We start from the raw sequence: 23,896 nt of genomic DNA on the forward strand, positions 1-23,896 counted from the left end.
GTGGTGAGCCTCCATGTGGGTGCTGGGAATCAAACCCAGGTCCTATGTACTGTTCACACCGACTGCAAACTGCCATATAAGAGAACTTTGCCTGTGTGTCAGTACTTAACTCTCGCTAAGCCTGACTCTTAGTTTACAAAGGCAATTAAGAGACAAATTCAACTCAGTAGTAAAGTGAGACATAGGACATCCAGGTCTACATAGACAGACTTTTTTGTTGTTGTTGCTATTCTGTCTTTTTTGAGACAGGGTTTCTCTGTGTAGTCCTCTGTCCTGGAACTCACTCTGTAGACCAGGCTGTCCTTAGTGTGCACAGGCATTGGATTTGACTTTTAGAACACATACGAAAGTACATGGACATACACGCATGATACAAAATCAACCAAACAAAAAAACGCACTGCAGTTTTTATTCCTTTTTGTTTGTTGTTGTTTGTTTGTTTGTTTGTTTTTTGGGGGGACAGGGTTTCTCTGTGTAGCCCTGGCTGTCCTGGTACTCACTCTGTAGACCAGGCTGGCCTCAAACCCAGAAATCCGCCTACCTCTGCCTCCCAAGTGCTGGGATGAAAGGCGTGTGCCACCACTGCCCCACACTGCAGTTTTAAGCCAGGTACAGGGGTCCATGCTTGTAGACTCAGTATTCGGGAGGCTGAGGCAAGTGGATCTCTGTGAGTTCAAGGCCAGCCTGGTCTACATAGGACATCCAGGTCTACATAGACAGACTTTTTTGTTGTTGTTGCTATTCTGTCTTTTTTGAGATAGGGTTTCTCTGTGTAGTCCTCTGTCCTGGAACTCACTCTGTAGACCAGGCTGTCCTTGAACTCAGAGATCCATCTGCCTCTGCCCTCCCAAGTTTTAGGAGCCACCACTGCCTGTCCAGAGACTGTATTTTTTTTTAAATTAGTATACCCCAAATCTTTTATATAAGCGAGGCTATACTATATGCAATCCTATATCATGCTTTTTTATTTGACATCATATATTCATAATTTTCCTATAATTTTATATAGTCTTTGAAAACATAGTTTTAATGAGTTATATACCATTGGCTCATATACCCTCAGATAATAAATTCTTAAAATTTCTTATTTTTCAGGACTAGATTGTTCAGATTGGCTTTACATTTTTCCCATTAATTTATTTATCCAATTAACATTCCAATCTCAGTTCCCCCCACCCCCATCCACAGTCTCCCTCTCTGTACTGGCTGGTTTTGTGTGTCAACCTGACACAAGCTGGAGTTATCACAGAGTAAGAGCCTCCTTGAGGAAATGCCTCCATGAGATCCAGCTGTAAGGTATTTTCTCAATTGGTGATCAAGGGTGGGAGGGCCCATCGTGGGTGGTGCCATCCCTGGTGTGGTAGTCCTGGGCTCTATAAGAAAGCAAGCAATCCAGTAAGCAGCGCCCTCTAAGGCCTCTACATCAGCTCCTGCCTCCCAAGTCCTTGCCCTGTGTGAGTTCCAGTCCCGACTTCCTTTGGTGATGAACAGCATTGTGGAAGTATAAGCTGAATAAACCCATTCCTCCCCAGCTTGCTTCTTGGTCATGATGTTTTGTGCAGGAATACAAATCCCAAGACACACAAGTCTCTCCTCCCATCCCCATTTCTGTTCTCCTTTGAGGAGGGGGAGGCCCCTCCTGGACGGCACTTGATCACTGCAGGACTGGGCAAACCCTCTCCCACTGAGGCCAGACAAGGCAGCCCAGTCAGAGGAACAAGATCTACAGAGGCAACAGCATCAGGGACAGCCTCCCTGCTTCATGTGGGTGAACCACATGAAGATCAAACTGCACATCTGCTACATATGTGAGGGGAGGCCTAGGGCCAGCCCATAATTGCTTTTTTGGTTGGTGGTTCTGTCTCTGGGAGCCCCAAGGGTCCAGGTTAGTTGGCTCTTGGTCTTCCTGTGGAGTTCCTGTCCCTTCCAGGTTCCCCACCTTCACCCAATGCTTCCACAAGACTCCCCGAGTTCTGTCTAATTTTTGGCTATGGGTCTCTGCATCTGTTTTGGTCAGCTGCTGGGTGGAGCCTCTCAGAGAATTATGCTCTGTTCCTGTCTGCAAGCATAACACAGTATCATTAATACTGTCAGGGATTGGTTCTTGCCCATTGGATAGGTTTCAAGTTGGGCCAGTCATTTGTCTCAAGACTTCTTTAGGCAGAACAAATTTTGGGGCAAAGATTTTGCGGGTGTGTTGGTGTCCTTATCCCTCCACCGGGAGTCCTGCCTGGCCACGGCAGGTGGCCGCTTCAGGCTCCATATCCCCTACTGCTAGGAGTCTCGGTTAGAGTCTCATAGACTCCCTGGAGCCTCAGACAATTGGAAATCGTTCTACCTCAAGACCCAGCTATGCCACTCCTGGGCATGTACCCAAAAGATGCTCCACTAATACCGCAAGGACACTTGCTCAACTATGCTCCTAGCAGCTTTATTCATAATAGCCAAAAACTGGAAACAACCCAGATGTCCCTATACTGAGGAATGGGTAAAGAAAATGTGGTTCACTTACACAATGAAATATTACTCAGCTAGTAAAAATGAGCACATCATGAAATTTCCAGGCAAATGGATGGAAATAGAAAATATCCTGAGTGAGGTCGCCCACACCCAGGGACATGCATGGTACAGACTCACTTATAAGTGGCTATTAGCCATAAAATACGGGATAACCATGATACAGCCCACAGACCCAAAGAAATAGCTAACAAGGAGGGCTCAAGGAAGGATGCTTGAATCTTACTCAGAAGGGGAAATAAAATCGTCATCAGAGGTGGATGGAGGGAGAGAACTGGGTGAGAGGGCACAGGGAGGGGGAGGGGTAAGGATCAGGTATGAGAGAGCTGAGGAAAGAAGGCTGGGCGAGTGAATGGGAATTGGTGGCCGGCAGGGGTGGGGAAGCATCTCTAGGTTATGCCAGAGGCCTGGGATGGGGGAGGAGGCTCCAGGGAGTCTATGGCTTCACATTTCTGCTTTTACATAGACCCAAGGAACACATATTTGAACAATAAATCTGTACTTTTAGTTGTGATGGTTAGTCTCGTCGACAGACTCTAGAATTGCGGGAGAGAGGGGCCTCTGTGGGGGGTTGTCATTTTACTGTGGATAAGGCCTGAGCTATGTGTGTGCAATACTGATCTGAGTGGGTTCATCTTCTCTTCCTGACTGTGGGTTTGATGTGGCCAGCTTCAAGTTCTTGCTGCCTAGACTGCCTCGCCACGGTGAACTGTAATCGGAAACCATGAAACCATGTGTTAAATAAAATCCCTTCTCCTTTAAATTGCTTTTGTTGGGAGGTTTGTCACAGCAATCGAGGTCAGACTTCTGTGTGGACAACTAGACTTGGGTATGGTCTAGCCTTTTTTTTTTTTTAACTGCATCTCCAAATCCAGATTTTCATCGGTGAAGACAGGGCCTGGGGTGAGTAAGGGGGCAGACCTTTGCAGGAAAGTTTTCCTGAGCTCACAAAGCTACTTAAAACGGACAGATTTGTTGTAATTGTGAGAGGTGGAGAATCTGAGTTGGACCTGAGCAGGAGCGTGACCCTTCCAGGTAAGGATCCAACAGCTATTCTCTGCGTAGCTCTTCCCCGGGCACCAGATGACTGGCAGACTGCAGAGACGGCAAAAGCCTACAGGTTCACCAGTGTGTGAACCCAAGCTCAAGAAAACCAAGAGATCATATCTTTTAAAAAAAATTACTAAATGCCTATGGTTTGGGAGGATAGCTTAGTCAGTGAAGTACTGAGTTTGATCCCCAGAACGCGTGCAGAAATGCCAGGTATGATGGCATATATGAGTCTTGTCCCAGGCTTGTGGAGGCAGAGGTAGGCGCACGTCTGGGACTCACTGGCCAGCTTAACTGGTGTGTACAGCTTTATCCACAGATGATAAACAGTTGAAAAGAAAATGAACTAAAATAAAAATCATCCAGAAAGACATAGATATGAAAAACATAAGCAAGAGGTTAAGAAGTCCTGGAGGCTAGAGACAAAAAACCCATCATGAGTTTAGTGGGAAAGAAGCTGGAAATAAAGAAGGGATGCAGCAGAGTCCATATTTTGCTGTTTGCGTTTTTTGAGGCAAGAGGTTCACTGTGTAGCTCAGGCTAGCCTGAAAACTTAGCTTTCCCCACCTCAGCATAGTAAGAGCTGGGATTACAGGCAATGCACCACCGTAGTTGGTTCTGAGACAGTATTTAAAGTGTGTATATATATAACGGGAAAGTGTGTATATATATGTTTTTTTGAGACAGGGTTTCTCTGTATAGCCCTGGCTGTCCTGGAACTCATTTTGTAGACCAGGCTAGCCTCGAACTCAGAAATCCGCCTGCCTCTGCCTCCCGGGTGCTGGGATTAAAGGCATGCGCCAACACGCACAGCGGGAAAGTATATTCTTAAGAGGTAATGTTTGTCAGATTCTTTTCACTAATGAAATAGAGATTCATGTAATTAAGACCAGTGAGCCTCAGGCAGAGAAGACATGTTAAATAAATCTACACGAAGATACACTGGATTGAAGCCTCAGAACACCAGCAATGGAGATGTTCTGCGTGCAGCTGAAGAAGACAGGGACTTGTCAGTGTTGCAGTAGCAATGGATGTTGAGGCAAGAGGGAACGTTAACATTAAAACAGTGAAGTTGGGAAACATTGAGCATGATAGATAAGAGGGCTCCAAGCCAATGCCAGCCGGTCAGGAGGCTCTCTCAAAGTCTGCTCCGGTAAGAAAGGTATGCGAGTCACTGCTACCCTCTCATACATCATTTCTCTCTCTCTCTCTCTCTCTGTGTGTGTGTGTGTGTGTGTGTGTGTGTGTGTTCACTCTGCAGCCCTGGCTGGCCTTGAACTCACTATGTAGTCTAAGCTTACAGAGAACCACTTGCTTCTGCTTTCTGCATGCCAGGATTAAAGACAGGAGCCACTATGCCCGACTGTGCATTTAGAAGGATAGATGTTAAGTGATTGTTAATAAATCACTGTGCCCGGGGTTTATGTGTGTCACAGGACCTTTATTCAGATGGAGAAACTGAGTTCTGGTGCATTGAATAATTGCCTCATGTTCGGAACGTTGGTGGCTAAATGAAGATGGGTAACCACTCTTAGATCTTAAGTCTGGAGAATCTGTGCTCTTGGAGCCAACGAGAAACCCCACAGGAGAAGTGGGAGGTAACCCCTCCCGGGGTTGTCTATGCTTTTGGAATCTGGGTGTGATCATTTGATAAGAGAGAGGCTTGTGTGGGGTTATAGTCTGAGATGAGTTCAGGGTTGTACAATTCCAGTGAATTCCGAGAAAGCCTGGAGAAGTCACACTCGTTGGCAATTCAGAAATTAAGAAACTGGTTGAGCAGGGTGTCTCACCTGACTATCTGAGTCCCTTCTGCTCTGTGATTTCCAGCCGTAACACTCTAGTGTCTCTTTCTTCCTTCAAAACTTAATTCCAGTGTGAGGCTCCCTACCCCTTCTTCTCTAGCTTGTCCATCACTACTTTGATCTTCTGCCTCACTTCACAATTGGCTCCATTTCTGCCCTGCCTCTCTACACAGAACTTCTTAGTAAGCCTATGCCTCAACTTGGAGGTTTTCCATACTCAAAACAGAGCCAAGAGCATAGGTGGCCCCAAGAAACAGCTGCTCAGTTGATGAACATAGCCTCAACTTCTAGTGTCCACCACTATCTCTGCCCAGGATCTTCAAGTCTGTACCACACAGAGAAAGTTCAATGTTGGCTTCTGAATGCTGGACTCTGATTCCAGACCTCTTCACATCCTTTGAGACAGAGTCACTGTCCCGGTTCCATTAGCACTGTCAGGATAATAGCTGGAGTCAGCAAATCTTAAGGAGAAGTTTCTTTTGACCTCATCAGCACCCAGTGGAGAACAGCTCCGACGAGCTCTGATCAGCACCCTCGGGTGGACAGCTCCCTCTGCCACCCGTTAGGAAGTCTAGCGGGTTAGTAGGTCTAGCGCGGGTTAGGAGGTCTGGGTGGGTTAGGAGGTCTGGTGGATTAGGAGGTCTGGTGGGTTAGGAGGTCTGGTGGGTTCCTGACCAACTCTGCTTTTCGAATTTGCCGGGGCATGAACGCTGTTCCTAAGTCCTCGCCCATCACCCCTCCACGAGCAGTCCACCTCCCAGGAGCACTGCACACCGCTGTAACCAGAGGCGCGCATTCCCGGGCCGCGTTGGTCCTGGCTCCTGGGTCTACCGCACCCATTTCCCCCGCACCTCTCTCGGCTCCTGCAGAAACCTTTGGTCTACCAGCGTGTCTCTGCTTCCACCTATCCCTTCTCGCCTATTCCACGCTAGGACCACGCAAGCCGCCCGCCAGCTCTCCCGACCAGAATCTCACCACCACCGCTACCACCACCACCTCGCATCCCGCATCCTTTCTCGGCTCGACCCCCATTCCTCCGCCCCCACCTCAGGCCCCGCCCTGCGCCACTCCCTCCCCTCACCCCTGCGGCGCGGCTTGCTGCCGCGGTGTCCTGGCAGGGCGCTGAGGTGTGTCGCCGACGGGTGTCGCAGGGCGTGTCACGAGGTGAGTGGGGAGACAGAGGCCGCGAGCCTGAGCACCAAGGGCGCGCGGTGCTCCTCACCCCTCCCCCTCGCTGCCGGCCGGCGGTTCCAGGGAAGATGGCGGATCGCGCGGAGATGTTTTCTCTCTCCACCTTTCACTCGCTGTCGCCTCCCGGCTGCAGGTACGCATTCGGCGGGTCTCATCTTCACGTAGGTCTCTTCGGCCTGCCACTCCACCCCATCGACTTCAACTACCCAGGCCAGGGCGCCTCCTTGGTTTGCAGGCCTCTGACTGATGCTCCCATCCCCCACCCTGGGCTCCGGGTCCTTCGGTGTTTGCTCCTTGTCGCGCAGACCCAATGGCAACCCCCCCCCTTTCCCACCCCCACACAGAGATACACATTCACTTTTCTTGTTGGGATACCGAACCGCACCCAGCCAGGACCGATGACCTAGCAAGGGTGCGGTCTCTCGATTGACCCTTTGAGGGATTTTAGGCAGGGTGTTCAGCACCTAGTCTGTTCCTGCCAGTGTCCTTTTGGCCTTGTTATGCCTCCTTCCATAAAGGCTAGGGCCTTGCCCCTAGCCCTCTTCCCTCCCAACCCCCCCTCCCCCCAGGACGGCAGAGAGTGAAATCAAGCTTGAAGCTCTGGGGGTGAGATGGGGAAGTTGGGATTGGAGGGGCTGGATGTTTGGATGTAGGCCTGTTTCTGTGTAGGAGTGGATGGGGAACAGCTGGACCCCTCCCTCTCCTGTTGTCGCAGCTCCCCCCCCTCCCCCCCCCCCCCCCCGTTGGTTCAAGGTATCTCCCCTGAGGCTGAAGCTGTGACCCACAGGGGCTGGGAGCTGAGCTGAAAAGGAGTGGGAGGGGTTTGTGGAGGGATGCCTCCTCTGGGCTCATTCCCTGTGGTGGAGGAGGGGACCCAGGGGAGAGCAGTGCCTGGGGTCAAAAAACGACACGGCTTTAGCATGGGAGCTGGGGGCCCTGGGAGCTGGACCTTTCCCACCAATGTCCTCAGGATCAGCTCTCAGGCCAGGAGCCTAGGTCAGGTGGCCTTCTGACCCTGGCCTCCTCTTCAGGCCTCCCCAGGACATAAGCCTGGAAGAATTTGATGATGAAGACCTGTCTGAGATCACGGACGACTGTGGCCTGGGCCTTAGCTACGACTCGGACCACTGTGAGAAGGTGGGGAAAGGGGCTGGGTGTGTAGGGTCTGAGTATGGAGGAGGTTCACACAGGCTCAGCCTCCCTAGCATGCTTGTGGGTTTAGGGAGTCTTGAGTTCAGCTGCTGTGCAAAAAATCCTCTGCTCTTGCTGATGGCCCCTTGGTGCCAGTCTTCTTTCCTAACACGCCGTAGGCCCTTCAGAGGCTCTTATTTGGCAGATCTACCCAGCATAGTGCCACAAGAGGAGGTGTGCCTGGGTGCTCCTTCTTTAGATCACTCCCCACAAAGCTCTAAACCCTCCATTTTCTCCCAAAACTCAACCTCTGTGGCCTCTCTAGCTCATCTCCCTTTAAAATCTTTCCCTTTCAGCCCTTCTGTCTATATGTTTCCATTTCTGCTTGTTTTGAGGAAATGCCATGTGTCAAGTGGGGGGGGGGGTGCTTTACAGGCATTGAGCAGAGCCAGATAGCAGCCCCACCCCACCAACTCTCAGTTTAGGGGGGGAAGGAGGGAGGGGGCGGGAGGGTGAATATAAGTGAGAGATAGTGATCACTAGTATGCCAGTGGCCCCGTTCCAACTGGACACAGAGTGTGATGATGGGGACGGGAATCCAGTCCAGACGGAGGGAACCAGGAAAACTTCCCAGAGGAAATTTTAAGTCACAGAACCCCGAGGTTAGCAGGAACCAGGCAGATGGGTTTAGGTAGGAGGGTGTGGAAGAAAGGAATTGCTGGCAGAAGGACTGGCTATGCCAAAGACCCCGGGGTTGGTACAGACTTGGTGAATCACCAGCGCTCCATGTTGATGCATTCTTCTGTTACATCTTATTGATGATGTTCCCATGGGAGTACGCCAGTGCAGTGTGGATGCGACCCTGTTCTGGTGGTCTTACAGTCTGGTGTGTAAGTCAGGAGCTGTGAACTGATAAAATGCTACAAAGGCAGCAGGCTGGCGGTGTACACATGATGGGGTCTGGGGATGAATAAAACTGGGAGGTCAGTTGGGGTTACTCTGAGAATGTCTCCAAAATTTGGGCCCTTCCCAGAAGTACAGTGATCAATCTGTGTCTTAAGCAGCTTTTTTGTTTATTTGGTTTTTTTTTGTTTTGTTTTTGTTTTTAATCAAACAAACCTCGCTCTGATGATGGGGTACAGTGAACTGGAAGGTACTCTTCAATTTCCTGCTTCCTCCTCTTCTACTGCCGGGGACTCCAGGTGATTGCTGTACTCTGTCTTGTCCCCTCCTTCCTGCAGGACAGTCTCTCTCTGGGCCGCTCGGAGCAGCCACACCCTATTTGTTCCTTCCAAGATGATTTCCAGGAGTTTGAGATGATCGACGACAACGAGGAGGAGGACGATGAGGAGGAGGAGGAAGAGGAGGAAGAGGAGGAAGATGGAGATAGGCAGGGCAAAGCAGGGGGAGGGCCTGGTTCACAGGCACTTGCTGGAGACTCCCTTATTCCCTCTCCTTCCCTAGAAGAGTCCCACAAGCTCCGACCCACCACTCTCCATCTGACTACACTTGGAGCACAGGTGAGCTTTCTGAGACATATAATACTCCAGTTGAGTTTGGAGCCTCTGTAGCAGGTTCTTCCTTCTCTCTGTTGATGGAGTGGTCCTCAGCTATACTGATTTGTCATCCTACCTAGGACTCTCTGAATAACAACAACGGAGGCTTTACCTCTGCACCCCCATCCTCCTGGCAGGAGACTGTGCTGCGTTCGCCAGCCCAGGAGCCCCTTAAAGGTGAGGCCTGGAGGCTGTTAGGAGCCCAGTGGAAGAGGGAGGGAAGGGAGGAATTGCTGCTTGCTTGAAGAAGGAGGCCTGCTTTCTGGAGGCAGTAACCCAACTCCCTGCTCTGCAGAGCTACCAGCCCCTCTCCTGCCAGCAGAAGAGGAGCGCCATGAAGTACAGTCCCTTGCACGCCCTGGTTGTGACTGTGAAGGGAACCAGCCCCCAGAGCCACCAGCATCATCAGGTGGGGCCTCCCCTTCCTCGGATCCTGGTATTGAGGCTGACTTGAGAAGCCACTCTAGTGGAGGCCACGAGGGTCGGCGAAGCAGTCAGGAGCTCTCATCACCAGGCTCGGACTCTGAGGATGCAGGCGGCGCTCGCCTAGGGCGCATGATCTCGTCCATTTCGGAGACAGAGCTGGAACTTAGCAGCGACGGTGGCAGCAGCAGTGGCCGCTCATCACATCTCACCAACTCCATCGAGGAGGCTTCGTCCCCAGCCTCGGAGCCTGAGCCGGAGCCCGAGCCACTACATGAACCTCCCCGCCGCCCTGCCTTCCTGCCTGTGGGCCAGGATGACACCAACAGCGAATACGAGTCGGGCTCTGAGTCTGAGCCTGACCTGAGCGAGGATGCTGACTCTCCCTGGCTGCTCAGCAACCTGGTGAGCCGCATGATCTCTGAGGGCTCCTCGCCCATTCGTTGCCCTGGCCAGTGCTTATCTCCTGCCCCACGCCTGCCAGAAGAGGCTGCGTCACAGGCCAACTCGGTACCCCAGGACTGCCAAGACCCTGAGGCAGGGCCCCACGTGGAGTTGGTGGACATGGACACTCTTTGCGGGCCACCTCCGCCGGCGCCTGCCGCACCTCGGCTTGGTCCCGCGCAGCCTGGGCCCTGCCTTTTCCTTAGTAACCCAACACGGGATACCATCACCCCGCTTTGGGCCACACCGGGACGCACTGCCCGCCCTGGCCGCTCCTGCTCTGCTGCCTGCTCGGAGGAGGAGGAGGAGGATGAGGAAGAGGACGAGGAGGATGAGGAGGATGCGGAGGACAGCGTGGTTCCCCCTGGCTCCAGGACTACAGGCTCTACTGCGCCGCTGGATGCCTCGCTGGTGTACGATGCAGTTAAATACACACTAGTGGTGGATGAGCACACGCAGCTAGAGCTGGTGAGCCTGCGGCGCTGCGCAGGCCTGGGCAACGACAGTGAAGAGGACAGCAGCTGCGAGGCCAGTGAGGAAGAGGCGGGAGCTACGTTACTAGGCAGTGACCAGGTGCCAGAGGATGCTTCTCCTGACAGTCCCGACCTCACCTTCTCCAAGAAGTTCCTCAATGTCTTTGTCAACAGCACGTCTCGATCCTCCAGTGAGTGGGAAGTGGGGAGATGTGGGGTGACCCCAGAGGAAGAAGTGCTATCCTGGCCTCAGGCCCTATCTGGTCCCCCAAAGTGTGTGTGTGTGTGGGGGGGTGGGTTAAGTTCTAGAGGTGGTCAAGGCTGGACCATTCTTTTTTTTTTTTTTTTCCCCTAGAACAATGGGCAGTGTTTATCTCCGAGTGGCAGGGACACTAGAAGCAGTGACAGTTTCTAGTGGGTTGCTCTTCCTTTCTTCCTTGACTTAGGATGCCCAAGTTGCAGGGAGATTTGGCTCCAGCCCACGGCCAGAGCCTTCAGTCCTTTTCTTTCTCCATGGTATTCCTTACTCTCTGCATCTCCGCCTCTCTTGTCTATCTCTCAGGCACTGAGTCCTTTGGTCTTTTTTCCTGTGTGGTGAATGGGGAGGAGAGAGAGCAAACGCACCGGGCTGTCTTCAGGTACATTCACTCTCTTGGCCAAGATGACCCTTAGGACACTCCTGTACGTGACCTGTCTCGGCCAGCATGGTCTCAATCAACCTCTCACCTGGCCTCAGGTTCATCCCTCGACATCCGGATGAGCTAGAACTCGATGTGGATGACCCTGTGCTGGTGGAAGCAGAAGAGGATGACTTTTGGTTTCGTGGCTTCAACATGCGCACCGGCGAGCGTGGAGTGTTCCCTGCCTTCTATGCCCATGCGGTACCGGGTCCTGCCAAGGACCTGCTGGGTAAGGTCCCACCTATAAGAGGAAGCTTGCCACCACAGACTTCCCCCTATATCAACCTCAGACTGTGTGACTTCCTGTCCCTACCTCCCCCAGGGAGCAAGCGGAGCCCGTGCTGGGTGGATCGCTTCGATGTGCAGTTCTTGGGCTCCGTGGAGGTACCGTGTCACCAGGGCAATGGGATCCTGTGTGCAGCCATGCAAAAGGTCAGTGTGGAGACGGTGGCAGGCACAGGCTGGAGGCCCAGCTGAATGTCACTCCAGTCTCACAGGGTGTCACAGCTCCCGTGGCTCCAAGCCTTGAAGGGAGATGTTTTATATAGGGCTGGCTCTCACACCTGATTCAGAAGCCCAATCAGAAAGACCCAGAGAGAGCCGGGCGTTGGTGGCGCACACCTTTAATCCCAGCACTTGGGAGGCAGAGGCAGGCGGATTTCTGAGTTCGAGGCCAGCCTGGTCTACAGAGTGAGTTCCAGGACAGCCAGGGCTACACAGAGAAACCCTGTCTCGAAAAAACAAAACAAAACAGAAAAGCAGAAAGAAAGAAAGAAAGAAAGAAAGAAAGAAAGAAAGAAAGAAAGAAAGGAAGGAAGAAAGAAAGACCCCGAGCAGAGTGAAGCAGCTGTCTCTTTGGGTCTATTGGTCAGTTTAAGTAAAGCTCTCTCCTCTCTGCTGATTCCTCCTCCCTTAAGCCACCATCCTTCTGTCTGAAATTAAAGTCAACGCTCATGTCCTCCTCCCAGGGAATCCCTTGTCCACTCAGTGGACAGTTATCAGTACCTGCTGATCTGACCGGCAGAAACTGAGCCCGATGAGCCCTGGGTAGCAGGATCTAGATCTAGAGCAGATCTAGATCAAAGAGCTCCGGCCAGGTTATGGGGATCACACAGTGAGTGAGGTGGCTGGAAGTGTGGGCAGGGCGAGTTCTTGGCACCTGGACCAAGCAAAGCTGCCTGGTCGGAACAGAAGGGAGGCGAGCTAGGTGCAGGGTGCAGAGTGATGACTGGCTTGTTCCGAGAGCAAAGGTGGCCAAGGTCATCCTTCTGTCTTCCAGAATTGTCCCTGGGGCCTTATAGGTGCCAAGAGTATGAAGACAATCTAAAAATGAACAGAAGAGAGAAAGGGAGAGGGAGAGAGGGGGAGAGGGAGAAAGGGAGAAAGAGAGGGAGAGAGGGAGAGAGAGAGAGAGAGAGAGAGAGAGAGAGAGAGAGAGAGAGAGAGAGAGAGAGAGAACCCATCATGGATTCCTCAAGGCTTCCTCCCCCACCTTCTTCTCTGACTTCTCCCTCAGATTGCCACAGCCCGGAAACTAACGGTCCACCTGCGCCCTCCTGCCTCTTGTGACCTTGAGATCTCTCTGCGGGGGGTCAAGCTGAGTCTCAGTGGAGGAGGACCTGAGGTGGGAGCGTGACAGACTGGGAACCAGAGGGAGGCCTGGAGGCGGTGGGGGTGTGGGGGTGGTTCAAGCCAGGGAAAACTGTGGGGCAGAGGCATCAAGGAGGCGTGGCATAGGGGCGGCCACAAGGCTTTCCCTAAGCCAATCTGGGATGATTCGGCTCACTTCCAGTTCCAGCGCTGCAGCCACTTCTTCCAGATGAAGAACATCTCATTCTGTGGCTGTCATCCCCGAAACAGCTGGTAAGCACTTACCTGTTCCCCCTGCATGCCTTCAAATGCCGTCGAGGGGGCCCGCCTGTTCCAATCCCTGCCCACCCTTAGGGCTCCACCCATACCGATACGGTGCCCGATCCGTGCCAGTCAGGCTAGCTGCTGGTCCAGCTGCAGTCCTACATAGATGCATCAGAATCCACCCCAGTTCCACTACCAGTCCTAAGGAAAGCTGTGATGGGTGCATGGTTAATTTGTTTACTATGAAGTAGGTGGAGGCTGGGGAATATCTGCGCCGCGCCTGGATACGTTTAGGGATACATGGTGTTAGGTATTAAGGTCACAGACTGCCTCCCTTAGCTGCCACAGACTGTGCCCTTCGGCAAGACACTAATGCTCTCTATGCTTAGTCTCCATTGGTACATCCACCTCAGAGGGCTATTATGAAATGTGTGAATTAATATAAATGCTTTAGATGGGGCCTTAATAATACTTACACATAACACCTGTTAGGTATGGGGCAGTGGATCTGATTGGCCGCAGTTTGAGGGTAGAGTAGGATCTGGTGTCTCAAGGTGCTCATCTGGACAACAGTTGTTATTAGTATTAATGGGGTGCCCAAGGCTAGGTCAGCGCTCTGACACCCACTTTGTCAATGTCCCCACAGCTATTTTGGCTTCATCACCAAACACCCGCTGCTAAGCCGCTTTGCCTGCCACGTCTTTGTGTCCCAGGAGTCTATGAGACCAGTGGCGCGGAGTGTGGGGTGAGTAGGAAGATGGAGCAGGAGCCCAGGGAGGATACAGGGCACGGGAAGACTCAGGCGCACGAAAGGGCGGGGCCTGGCTACCGGTTGCTAGAAAGGGTGCTGTGTGGATGTAGTTGCTACTCAAGTGCATGGCTGGGGAGAGCCCGGGGCTAAGCACTGCCGTCTCCCTCTTTGCAGCCGGGCCTTCCTGGAGTACTACCAGGAGCACCTGGCGTTTGCCTGCCCTACAGAGGATATCTACCTGGAGTAGCAGCCACCTCCCTCAGCTCCCATCTACACAGCTCTGAGTATCTCAAGGCCACTGTGGCTTGAGCAAGGACTGGATCGGGGACATTTGGAACCTTACGTTGTGGGAGTCTCTGGGCTGGGAACTTTTCTCCTTTATCCCCAGGTCATGGCTTTTGGGAGCTGTTTGGGGAGAGGAGCCTCAGCAGCCATATTTTTCTTCCGATGCATCTTTCCCTCTCCTGTCCTCATTTGTCCCGTTCCCTCCGACGGCCTTTCCTCTGTCTCTCGCCCCCTCTCTGTGCCTGTAGACCTTGCTCTTTGCTCTCTCTTTGGGAGGCAGAACTTTGAGGGAGGGGAGTAGGCTCAAGGTAACCGATGAAGTCAGGTTCCCTCCAGTGGTTCCCTCCTGCCCTTCTCTTGTGATTTATAAATGAATTTTAATTTTTATAGTGAATCTCAAGGGATCGTCCCACCTTTGATCACAGGAAGGGATCCTAGCCCCCAAACTCACAAGGAGCTCGGGAAGGAGGGGGAGAGGGGTTTCTAAGAGAACCTTAGGATAACTAGGTGGTTCTTGATGCTCACCCAAAGCCCCCAATGCTGCTAGGAGGAGGGCACCCCCAAAGGGTGCTCCCCACAGGCCATCTGCTTTTGCCGCTAACACCCCTTCAGTCCAGCGAGTATCTGCCCTGCGTGCTGCCACCTGCTGTGTACGTGGGCCCCGCCCCCACGGCATCAATAAACTCTGCTTGGTGTGACCCTGGCTGTTTTTAAGGTGGTGCCCAGGTGGGCTCCAGGTCTCAGGTACTGCCTGTGGTAATGGAAAGGGAGGACCCAGGGTGAGGGGGTTATGGGAGGAGTCTTCAGTGTTTTCTGAAGTCCTGTTGAGAGTGGATCACTGCATGCTGTGCTAGAAGAGCCGAGCTGAAGGTGGTGTGGCCCTCACAGACATTTACTGCAAACACACTTGAGTTTCTGCAGAGATAGCCCAGGCATGAAGGCACTGGCCACAGACCCTGTGTCTTTCCCATTTGGAGTATGGGGAGAGGCGTGGCTCAGATCTTGGTGGAGGTGGTGGTGGTGGTGATGGTGGTGGTGGTGTGTGTGTGCCACAAACAACTTGAGAAACAATGTTTGTGGGTCTCAAAAATTGGTATTTTTTAAAAGTCTTACACAGTAAGAAAATTGACCGTTTTTTGGTTTGGTTTGGTTTTGTTAAAAAAAAAAAAAGGTGACTTTAGATCCTCACCAAGATTCTCTCCTGGGACCCCTGAGTGACTCCAACCTCAGGGGAGTGACCCTTATGACAGTAGGTGGCCCCTGGCCTTAAGCAGAACTACAGAAAGAGAAGAGGTGATGGTTGTGAGCGACACAGTGAACAAAGGGATGTTTCGACAGTTTGCTACATAAAAATAAAAAAAAGCCCTTGTCTTAGCCTGGCGTGGTAGCACATACTTAACATCCAAGAACACTGGAGGCTGAGACAGGATGACTGTGAACTTAAGGCCAACCTAGGCTATATTATGTGATCCTGTCCCTCGTCCCCTCCCCCCAAAAAAGAGTAGTAACTATCAAAGTCATCTTTACTTAAAGGTTACTTCAGTGTGCCAACAAACAAACAAAAAATATTCACAGTATATGTGAATATCAGGGACGAAGACCAGTTGCTGTGGAATTGTCAATTTTTAGCTCATGTGCCGGGGAACATCCCATGTGTCCAGGAAAACCTGTAAATATCTTTTTCTGCTACTTAGTGAGACAGAGAGCCACTTGGGGGCGGTATGAAACCTGTACCCCTGTGCTGGATGATGGAGGCGTGGCCTCCAGACCTGTGCAGCTTTGCAGCAGAGACCATTCCACCTCACCTCCAGTTCCTTATCCTTTCTGTCCTGTTTCCCTCCCAGGGCCCAGTCTTCCTCCCTTGACCCTCTATGTCTCTTTGTTTTTTCATATGGTTAGCATTTTTTTCCTCCTGTCTGGCAATTAGGACAGCTGTGGGACATGCTTGGTGGCCTTTCCTTGCTGCTTTCCTCCTACCTCTCTGGTTGCCCCACAAGCCTTGTCCTGTCCTGGGTTCTTCCTTACTGGCTTCAAGGCAGGCAAGCATAGGGAATAGTTTAGTAAGCTGGGACTCCACTTGGTCTGGGCTACACCCCTTTTCTAATGATGCACTTGGCAGCCTGACATCCTTGCCTGCATGCACTATGCACATGCACCCCTCTCCATGTACCTAGCAACCTATTGGTAAACCAGGACCCCCACCTGCCCTGAGATGCACAGGTAGTCCACTCTGGAAAGTAGGATCAGCTTCTCCTTCCCTTAAGGATTACTAAACTTAAGATCCTATTCTGTCACATTACAGTTATGTCTAGTATCAGGATGAGGAGACTGGTTTGGTGTGAACTGGATTGGGGGTGCATGTGCATTAAGGCAAAATATTCTGTAGATGAACTTTTAGGGAGACTTCCCTATCTACCATTTAAGACCTATGCATAGTTGGGCATGCAGACGATTAAAGCAAGATGCATTATGGGAGGGGACCTGTGCACTGGACAGAGGGTTTCTGTATTCCAAGCCTGCCTTTCAAAATAGAGAACCACCCAAACTATGCCAATAGCATCTCCTCCTTCCTTTAGTCTCCATAATAGAAGTCTCCAGGCAACAACCTGGAGCCCTCGAGCGTAGTGTCTTCTTCACTCATGTGGCCCTCGGTCACTCTTGACAGCATATTTGACCTGTACTATCGCTTTGCTTTGAATAAAACTAACCTGGCTTACAAGGTGTGTTGCTTATCTCAGTCTCTCACATCAGATGCCAAGAGCCCAAAAATACCCAGTCCACACCAAGACCACCTCCCACAGCACCGACCATGAGGACAGTTAGTTGCCCACTAACTCCCTGCTCCAGTTGACAGCACAATTGCTCCCATAGAGCCAAACAGTTGCTCACTGGGCTAATGCTGAGAAGGATCACTTCCTTGTAGAGGACCCTGTGTCTGCTCCGGGGATACCACACACACTTTGAACTAAAGATTGAATTTACAAGAGACTATCCCCCCACCCCCACACACACACTGTATCCAATTGTGTTCTTTCTGTGTTTTATCTTTTTTTTTCTTCTCAGTTACCCGAACCTCATGGCTAAGGATAAACCTGATTCCTCTTGTCACCCTCACCTCCATCTTGACACCCTTCAATCTGTTTATGGTCCCCACCTTAGCCATGCTCAAATTGCTTGAGTTTCCTCCCTGACCTTTGTACAAAACAAAAAACCAAAAAAAAAAAAAAAAAAAAAAAAAAAACCAAAAAAAAAAAAACCCAAAAAAACAAAAAACAAAACCCAACCAACCAAACAAACAAACAAACAAACCATACTCCTTGGGGCTCCCCATTTCCCTAAGCACCTGCAGCTACCTGGTTAGATCACTGTCCTTAAATGCTGCAGCAATTCCTTTTAGATCTCAGCCTGATCTACCCACACTCCTCTCCAGCTCCCTTCCCCTCCCCTGCTACTACCAGTGTTCCTTGAACACCTGCTGCCAGTCCCTGTTTGTTGCCTGGCAACCATCCCCCTGGGCATTAGGAGCCCGGATCCTTGGGTCACCTGCTTTATTCCTTGTTGCTGTAATACCCTAGATCCTCCAGACAGTGCAGCATCTGGTTTGATGCAAAAACCTCAGAGTTCTGTGGAATACTTCTAACTCTGTCTTAGTTAGGGTTTTACTGCTGTGACCAAGGCACCTCTTATAAGGACAACATTTAATTGAGGCTGGCTTACAGGTTCAGAGGTTCAGTCCACTATCATCTAGGCAGGCATGGTGCAGGAGGAGCTGAGAGTTCTACATCTTCATCGGAAGGCTGCTAGAAGAAGACTGGCTTCCAGGCAGCTAGGATAAGGGTCTTAAAGCTCACCCCCACAGTGACACATCTACTTCAATGAGGCCACACCCCTCCAACAGGGCCACACCTCCTAATAGTGCCACTCCCTAGGCCAAGCATATACAAACCATCACACTCTGGTACTCTTAACTTGTGGAAACCTAGCTCAAGAGAAGCACCCTAAAGACAACGTTTTCTACAAAGCACAAGGTATGTTGATTTATATTCTAATTTAAGTTACTGAAGGTAGGATAGAGCGTGGCTCATGTTGAAATGTGTGCCTCCCTGAATGAAGCCTTGGGTTCAGCTTCAAGTAACACACAAATGGAAACAACAAAACAAAACAAAAGAAAGCATACAAGCAATGAACTATTGAGCAACAGTTTACTAAATCGAGGTATAGCTACACAATTGGAATATTACGATGATATGAAAATTTTGCTTATAAATATTTTTAATAAAATATTAAGAGAAATATGGAGAATTATACTCACTATGTTAGAGATTGTGAGTTGAAAACTACTGAGAAGAAACTTTAAAAACAGTTGAAGCAGGCTGGAGAGATGGCTCATTGGGTAAGAGCACTGACTGCTCTTCCAAAGGTCCTGAGTTCAAATCCCAGCAACCACATGGTGGCTCACAACCATCTATAATGAGATCTGATGCCCTCTTCTGGTGTGTCTGAAGACAGCTACAGTGTACTTATATAAATAAAATAAATCTTTAAAAAAAAAAAACAGTTGAAGCCAAGGGAAAGCCTGAAAAACGCATTGATTTCACTTATGAAAAATAGGACAGTTGTGGCGCACACCTTCAATCCCAGCACTCAGGAGGCAGGGGCAGGTGGATCTCTGAGTTCAAGGCCAGCCTGGTCTACAGAGTGAATTTCAGGACAGTCAGGGCTATGAAGAGAAACCCTGTCTTGGAAAATGAAAAAAAAACAAAATTTCTTTTTAGAGATTAGTCGGCTGGGTAGTATATGAAGGATGTCAGGGCAGGAACTCAAGGCAGGAGCTGAAGCAGAACCCTGGAAGGGTGCTATTTACTGGCTTGCTACTCTGCTTCCTTATATAGCCCAGAGCCACCTGCCCAGGGCCGCACTGTCCACCTCTGTGGGCTGGGTCCATATCAGTCATTAACCAAGAAAATGCACATAGACTTGCCTCCAGGCAAAACTGGTGGAAGCATTTTCTCAATTGAGATTCCCTCTTTCCCAGTGACTCTAACTTGCGGCAAGTTGATAAAAAAAAAAAAAAAAAAAAAAAAAAAACTAGCCAGGACACCTTGTAAATAAAGAATCGTGACCCTTCCCTCCTCTTCCACCATGGAATATTAGGGCCTATCCTTTGAGAGTCTCACCTCACACAGGTAATTGGGAACTGCTCTGATTTTGAGAGGGGAATGGCCTTGTCTTGCCAGGAAGACAGAGCCTTACACCAGCTCACACTGGGATGCTCTCAGTTAAGGCTTATTCAATTCGGAGTACTACAAAAGGAGTCATACTGTCAGGATATTGCTCCTTCCTCAGAAGGGCCCTTCTTCCAAGATAAGGTAACAGGTCCCTAAGGCCTTTGTCCCTCCATCCTGAATATGCCACTTACCTCTGAACCTTCTGTGAATATTGTACTGCTGGGCTTGGCTCCTCCAGTCTCTTCTACCAGGCACAACGGTACAATATTAACAGACGGTCAAGCGTTTGCTGGGGGGTAGGAGGCCCGAGTGTAAGTATTTAATTTCCTTCTGGGTCAACTAATATTCTATGACCACAACCAACCAGTAGAAATATCTAAAAGGGAATTTATTGGGAGGATACTGGGGTCAAAGGAATTAAAAGCAAAAGCCACTAAAAAGGGGTTGGCCCTGTGAGGAATTAGTGGGTACTATCTAGCTCTTCTAGGGGACAGTTGAAGCGTAGGGGAGTAGAGATACACTCTCTGCAATGGGCTGGAGTCCACACAGGGAATCAGGAGCTCTTGAGGTGGGCAGGCTCTAGACACTCAATGGCTAATATACTTCTTGGTCCATTTTGTTGCAGTGTGTGCAGAGGGTCAAGAACTGTAGAATCATGAGTTCAATCACTTGGAAATTTTCCTTCTCTGGGCCTGGGAGTGTAGCAGCTTAGATGACCCCAGAGTCTTTCTCCCTCATGTTCATTCCTCCTGAGGAGGCTGTCTAAGAGGGAGGACCCAGGTCTCTCCTAGAAGTGTGCTTACAAGACTGCTTCATGAATGGTTTATGTACGATCTAGCAGCACCTGTGAATAACAAGTGGTACCTTGGACCCACATGGTATCATCCGTACACTTTTCCTCCCGCAAAGGATCAGAGGGAGGCTGAAGGGACACAGCTACATGTACGCTTCCTTTGTTACTGATGGTTAGATAGGACTTTTTGACTCCTAAGGGGAGTGTTCATGGTGACCCAAGGGTTAGTGCTAAATAAAACTATTTATTAAATATTTTAACACCACAGAGAGTAACATTTGAGTATGGCAGGACTGTGTACCCAGACTAAGGTTATGGAGTGTCTGCCTGGTCTGATGATACATTGTTACTCACAAAAGTATCTAGTTCTAGAAGTATCAACAGACTGGTCCCCCCATCCCAAAAACACCAATTTAAAAAAGGCGAGTATAGAAGGATATAATCACTTGTAGCCATGTTGCGCAGAGCAGAGGGATTCTATAATCTTGAGGTGACCTTCAAAGGCTAACAAGAACTTGAGATTTCATAGAAAAGGGCAATGAACGGGCGTGGGGGCTGAGAGTTTACACAACAGAGAGGAGAGCTGATCTTGGTCAGGTCATTCTTTCAGTTTTTTTGTTCTACAAGGGATTCTGGAGAAGTGACCATATTACTTGAGGAGAACCATCTGGTTTCTAAAAGATTCTCCAGGGGCAACCTTGCCATCAGAGGTCGTCGCCATTATTTGAGCGGTGATCTGTCTTGCAAGGCTTATCTGTTTGGGGGATGGTTTGAATTCCTTGATGTAAAGATGTTAAGCAGTTTTCATCAGTCCTGTCATTCCAGCACAAAGTAACAGAGGGAGGCACTGACTCAGGAGGGAAAAAAGTTAAAGATAAAAATAATAGAGCCAGAGAAGGACAAAATGGAGTTAGCCCAGTGACTCGTGCCTCAAAACATTCAGAAAAGAGGTGAATTGAATGAAACATCCTTCCATGAAACCTTCCCTTCTACTCCCCCTTCTGGTCACTTGGGAAAAATGCATGAAAAAGGACAATTTGGGCTCCTAGGGAAAGGTGCTGGCTCCCCCACCCTCCATCCCTTACCTCAGCACAGAAATGATAAAGGAAGATGGCCTTTGATGGCTCCTTGCTTCAGAACTGCACAGAAAACATGGTGAAATCAGAATCTTGTCAGGGCAGAGTCTCGGAGCTATAATAACTGAGTGAATAGATGAATGAATGTGTGTATATATTCAGGTGCATGTGTGTTTGTGTGCATATGCCTGTGTCATCCATGTGTGAGCACACCTGTATCTGTACACATGTATCTGCATGAATATCCATGTTATGCCTGTGTGAATTTGTGCACACATGTAGCACATGTGTGAGTATAGATATGCCTGTGTATTTGTGTAGGCACAGGTAAGTACACACAAGTGTGCCTATGTGAGACTATGTTGCAGTAGGCTAAAATGATGAGAAACAGGCACTTATGCATGCGTTTTTTTTATGGTTTTAGAGCTTTATTGGAGAAAGGGAGAAGGTAGAAGGAGGGAGAGAGGCCAGCCATGGACATGTGGGTGGGGGGAGGGAGAGAGAGAGAGAGGGAGAGAGAGAGAGAGAGAAGAGTAAGAAAGGTGAGAGAGCTTATAGAGCCACTTATGCATGCATATGCATCATAGAAAAGAAACACTGGCAGCTAAACTGCCTGGCCAATTCCTACTCTGTGATTATGCTCTCAAATGTCCAAGATTGTCACTTTGAAGGACTGCTACATATCTTATTAAAGTGTAAACCACAGAACAATATAAGAAAATATGGAAATCCTGAGTGTATAGATTGCCTTATTTACACACATGCTTCATGTCACCCCCTATTCAGACCATAGCGCCCCCAGGTTCTCTATTGTCTGTCTAGGCAATACCCACACACCACACTCTGCAAGATTCCATGGTTTCTAAGGCACTGAAGTCTCCCGTGCACCTCACATCCCTGTGTTAAGTTCATGTCTATCCTTTGGGAACACCTTGCTCCAGCACTACAGTATAAGTAAATATGATGGGATCAACATTTAAACATAGCCTATGCCAAGTACTGATATTTACTGGTTTTGATAGAGGACTGGCTACTGTTTTGTGTGTATTGTTGTTGTTCTGAATGTGACATATGGATAATCCATCTATTTCAGTTCTATCTTGAACTGAGGTACCAATCATCTGGGACCAGTCCTCCACTTAGATACATGATGAAGGAGCTCTTTAAGCCAGCATCAGTTCCTGCTGGACAGCCCCCAAGAAACCTATACCTGTGTGCAGAGCCTGGGACACAGCAGACCCTGGAGTGTGCTCAGTGTAGTTTCTCAACCAGATAAGAGGTTATGTGCCACGGCACTCCGGTCGAGTCAGCTTGACAGGCAGTGATGCCTAAAAGCCACTCATGAGGCAAAGAGTTTCAAGGAAGCTCTCCTGGAGTTTTGGCGATCTCATTCTCATACTCTATTCCCGAGTTAGTCTGGTGTATGGATCTACGAACTCTCTTTTAATATTTTATTATAAATGCTTCTTAAGATTAATTCTGTTTCCCCAGTGTTCCAAAATCCCAGAAGCCGCCGAGTTTAGAATCTTGTGAGAAGGCAGCAAGGAAGCTAACCTATTCAGTAACTAATTAAGCATTACAATAGACGGAGCCAGTGGCTCAACTGGTCTGCAGAAAGAGCCAGGGAATCTCACTGAGATAGAAATCTTTAGTACAGGCTACATTCCATACCAAAAGGAAGTTGGTATACTCTCTTGACAAATGGAGATTCTCCAGATAAGAATTTAGCAAGGTGTGAAACTATGCCGGGGCCTAGCAAACACAGAAGTGGATGCCCACAGTCAGCTAATGGATGGATCACAGGGCTCCCAATGGAGGAGCTAGAGAAAGTACCCAAGGAGCTAAAGGGATCTGCAACCCTATAGGTGGATCAACATTATGAACTAATCAGTACCCCGGAGCTCTTGACTCTAGCTGCATATGTATCAAAAGATGGCCTAGTCGGCCATCACTGGAAAGAGAGGCCCATTGGACACACAAACTTTATATGCCCCAGAACAGGGGAACGCCAGGGCCAAAAAGGGGGAGTGGGCGGGTAGGGGAGTGGGGGTGGGTGGGTATGGGGGACTTTTGGTAGAGCATTGGAAATGTAAATGAGCTAAATACCTAATAAAAAATGGAAAGAAAAAAAAAAGAATTTAGCAAGGCCTAGGAATTTAGGGGTCTGTGACATTGCATTATTCTTGAGGCCTGCCAAGAGCAGAACCCCCTGGTGCTATTAACACTAAAGTGTGAAATTCTTGCCTGTCATTAAGCTGATCCTAGGCAGGACTGCTTTATCTTTATTGTAAACATTTACCTGTTTCCTGCAATTCCTTTAGAAGTCATTCCTTTGTTTTGTATCTGGTAAACTTCAATGTACCTTGCCTGATGTGACTTCCAACCCTTTGTATTCTCTGTACTACAAAAAGTCTGATGCTCGACCTGACAGATACATTCAGATTCTACACAATCTCTCCTGTGTGCATCTGTCTGTCAATTCATCCGACGCTTTGCCCACCTGCCCCAGAGACCCGTTCCACGCAGACACAAGGACCCAGAGGGTCTGTGGCAGTTATGGAAGAGATATATGGAAATTGGAGATGTGGAGGACCCCAAGCAAGCATCTGGTACCACAAGGCATCCCCTCCCCCTCAAAGTGG

General features: G+C 49.6%; 1 protein-coding gene across 1 annotated transcript; it reads left to right on the forward strand.

Moving 5' to 3' along the window:
- Positions 1-6,318: 6,318 nt before the first annotated feature.
- On the forward strand, positions 6,319-14,855 carry Mapk8ip2 (mitogen-activated protein kinase 8 interacting protein 2). Its single transcript, NM_021921.3, has 12 exons — positions 6,319-6,693; positions 7,592-7,697; positions 8,933-9,211; positions 9,328-9,424; positions 9,543-10,778; positions 11,150-11,225; positions 11,324-11,496; positions 11,590-11,699; positions 12,784-12,891; positions 13,060-13,130; positions 13,768-13,866; positions 14,047-14,855. The coding sequence occupies exons 1-12, from the start codon at positions 6,629-6,631 to the stop codon at positions 14,117-14,119; spliced, it is 2,493 nt and encodes an 830-aa protein (NP_068740.3). The 5' UTR covers positions 6,319-6,628; the 3' UTR covers positions 14,120-14,855.
- Positions 14,856-23,896: the final 9,041 nt, after the last annotated feature.

The sequence above is a fragment of the Mus musculus genome, chromosome 15 (genome assembly GCF_000001635.26).
Source record: "Mus musculus strain C57BL/6J chromosome 15, GRCm38.p6 C57BL/6J".
In the NCBI taxonomy this organism is placed as follows: domain Eukaryota; kingdom Metazoa; phylum Chordata; class Mammalia; order Rodentia; family Muridae; genus Mus; species Mus musculus.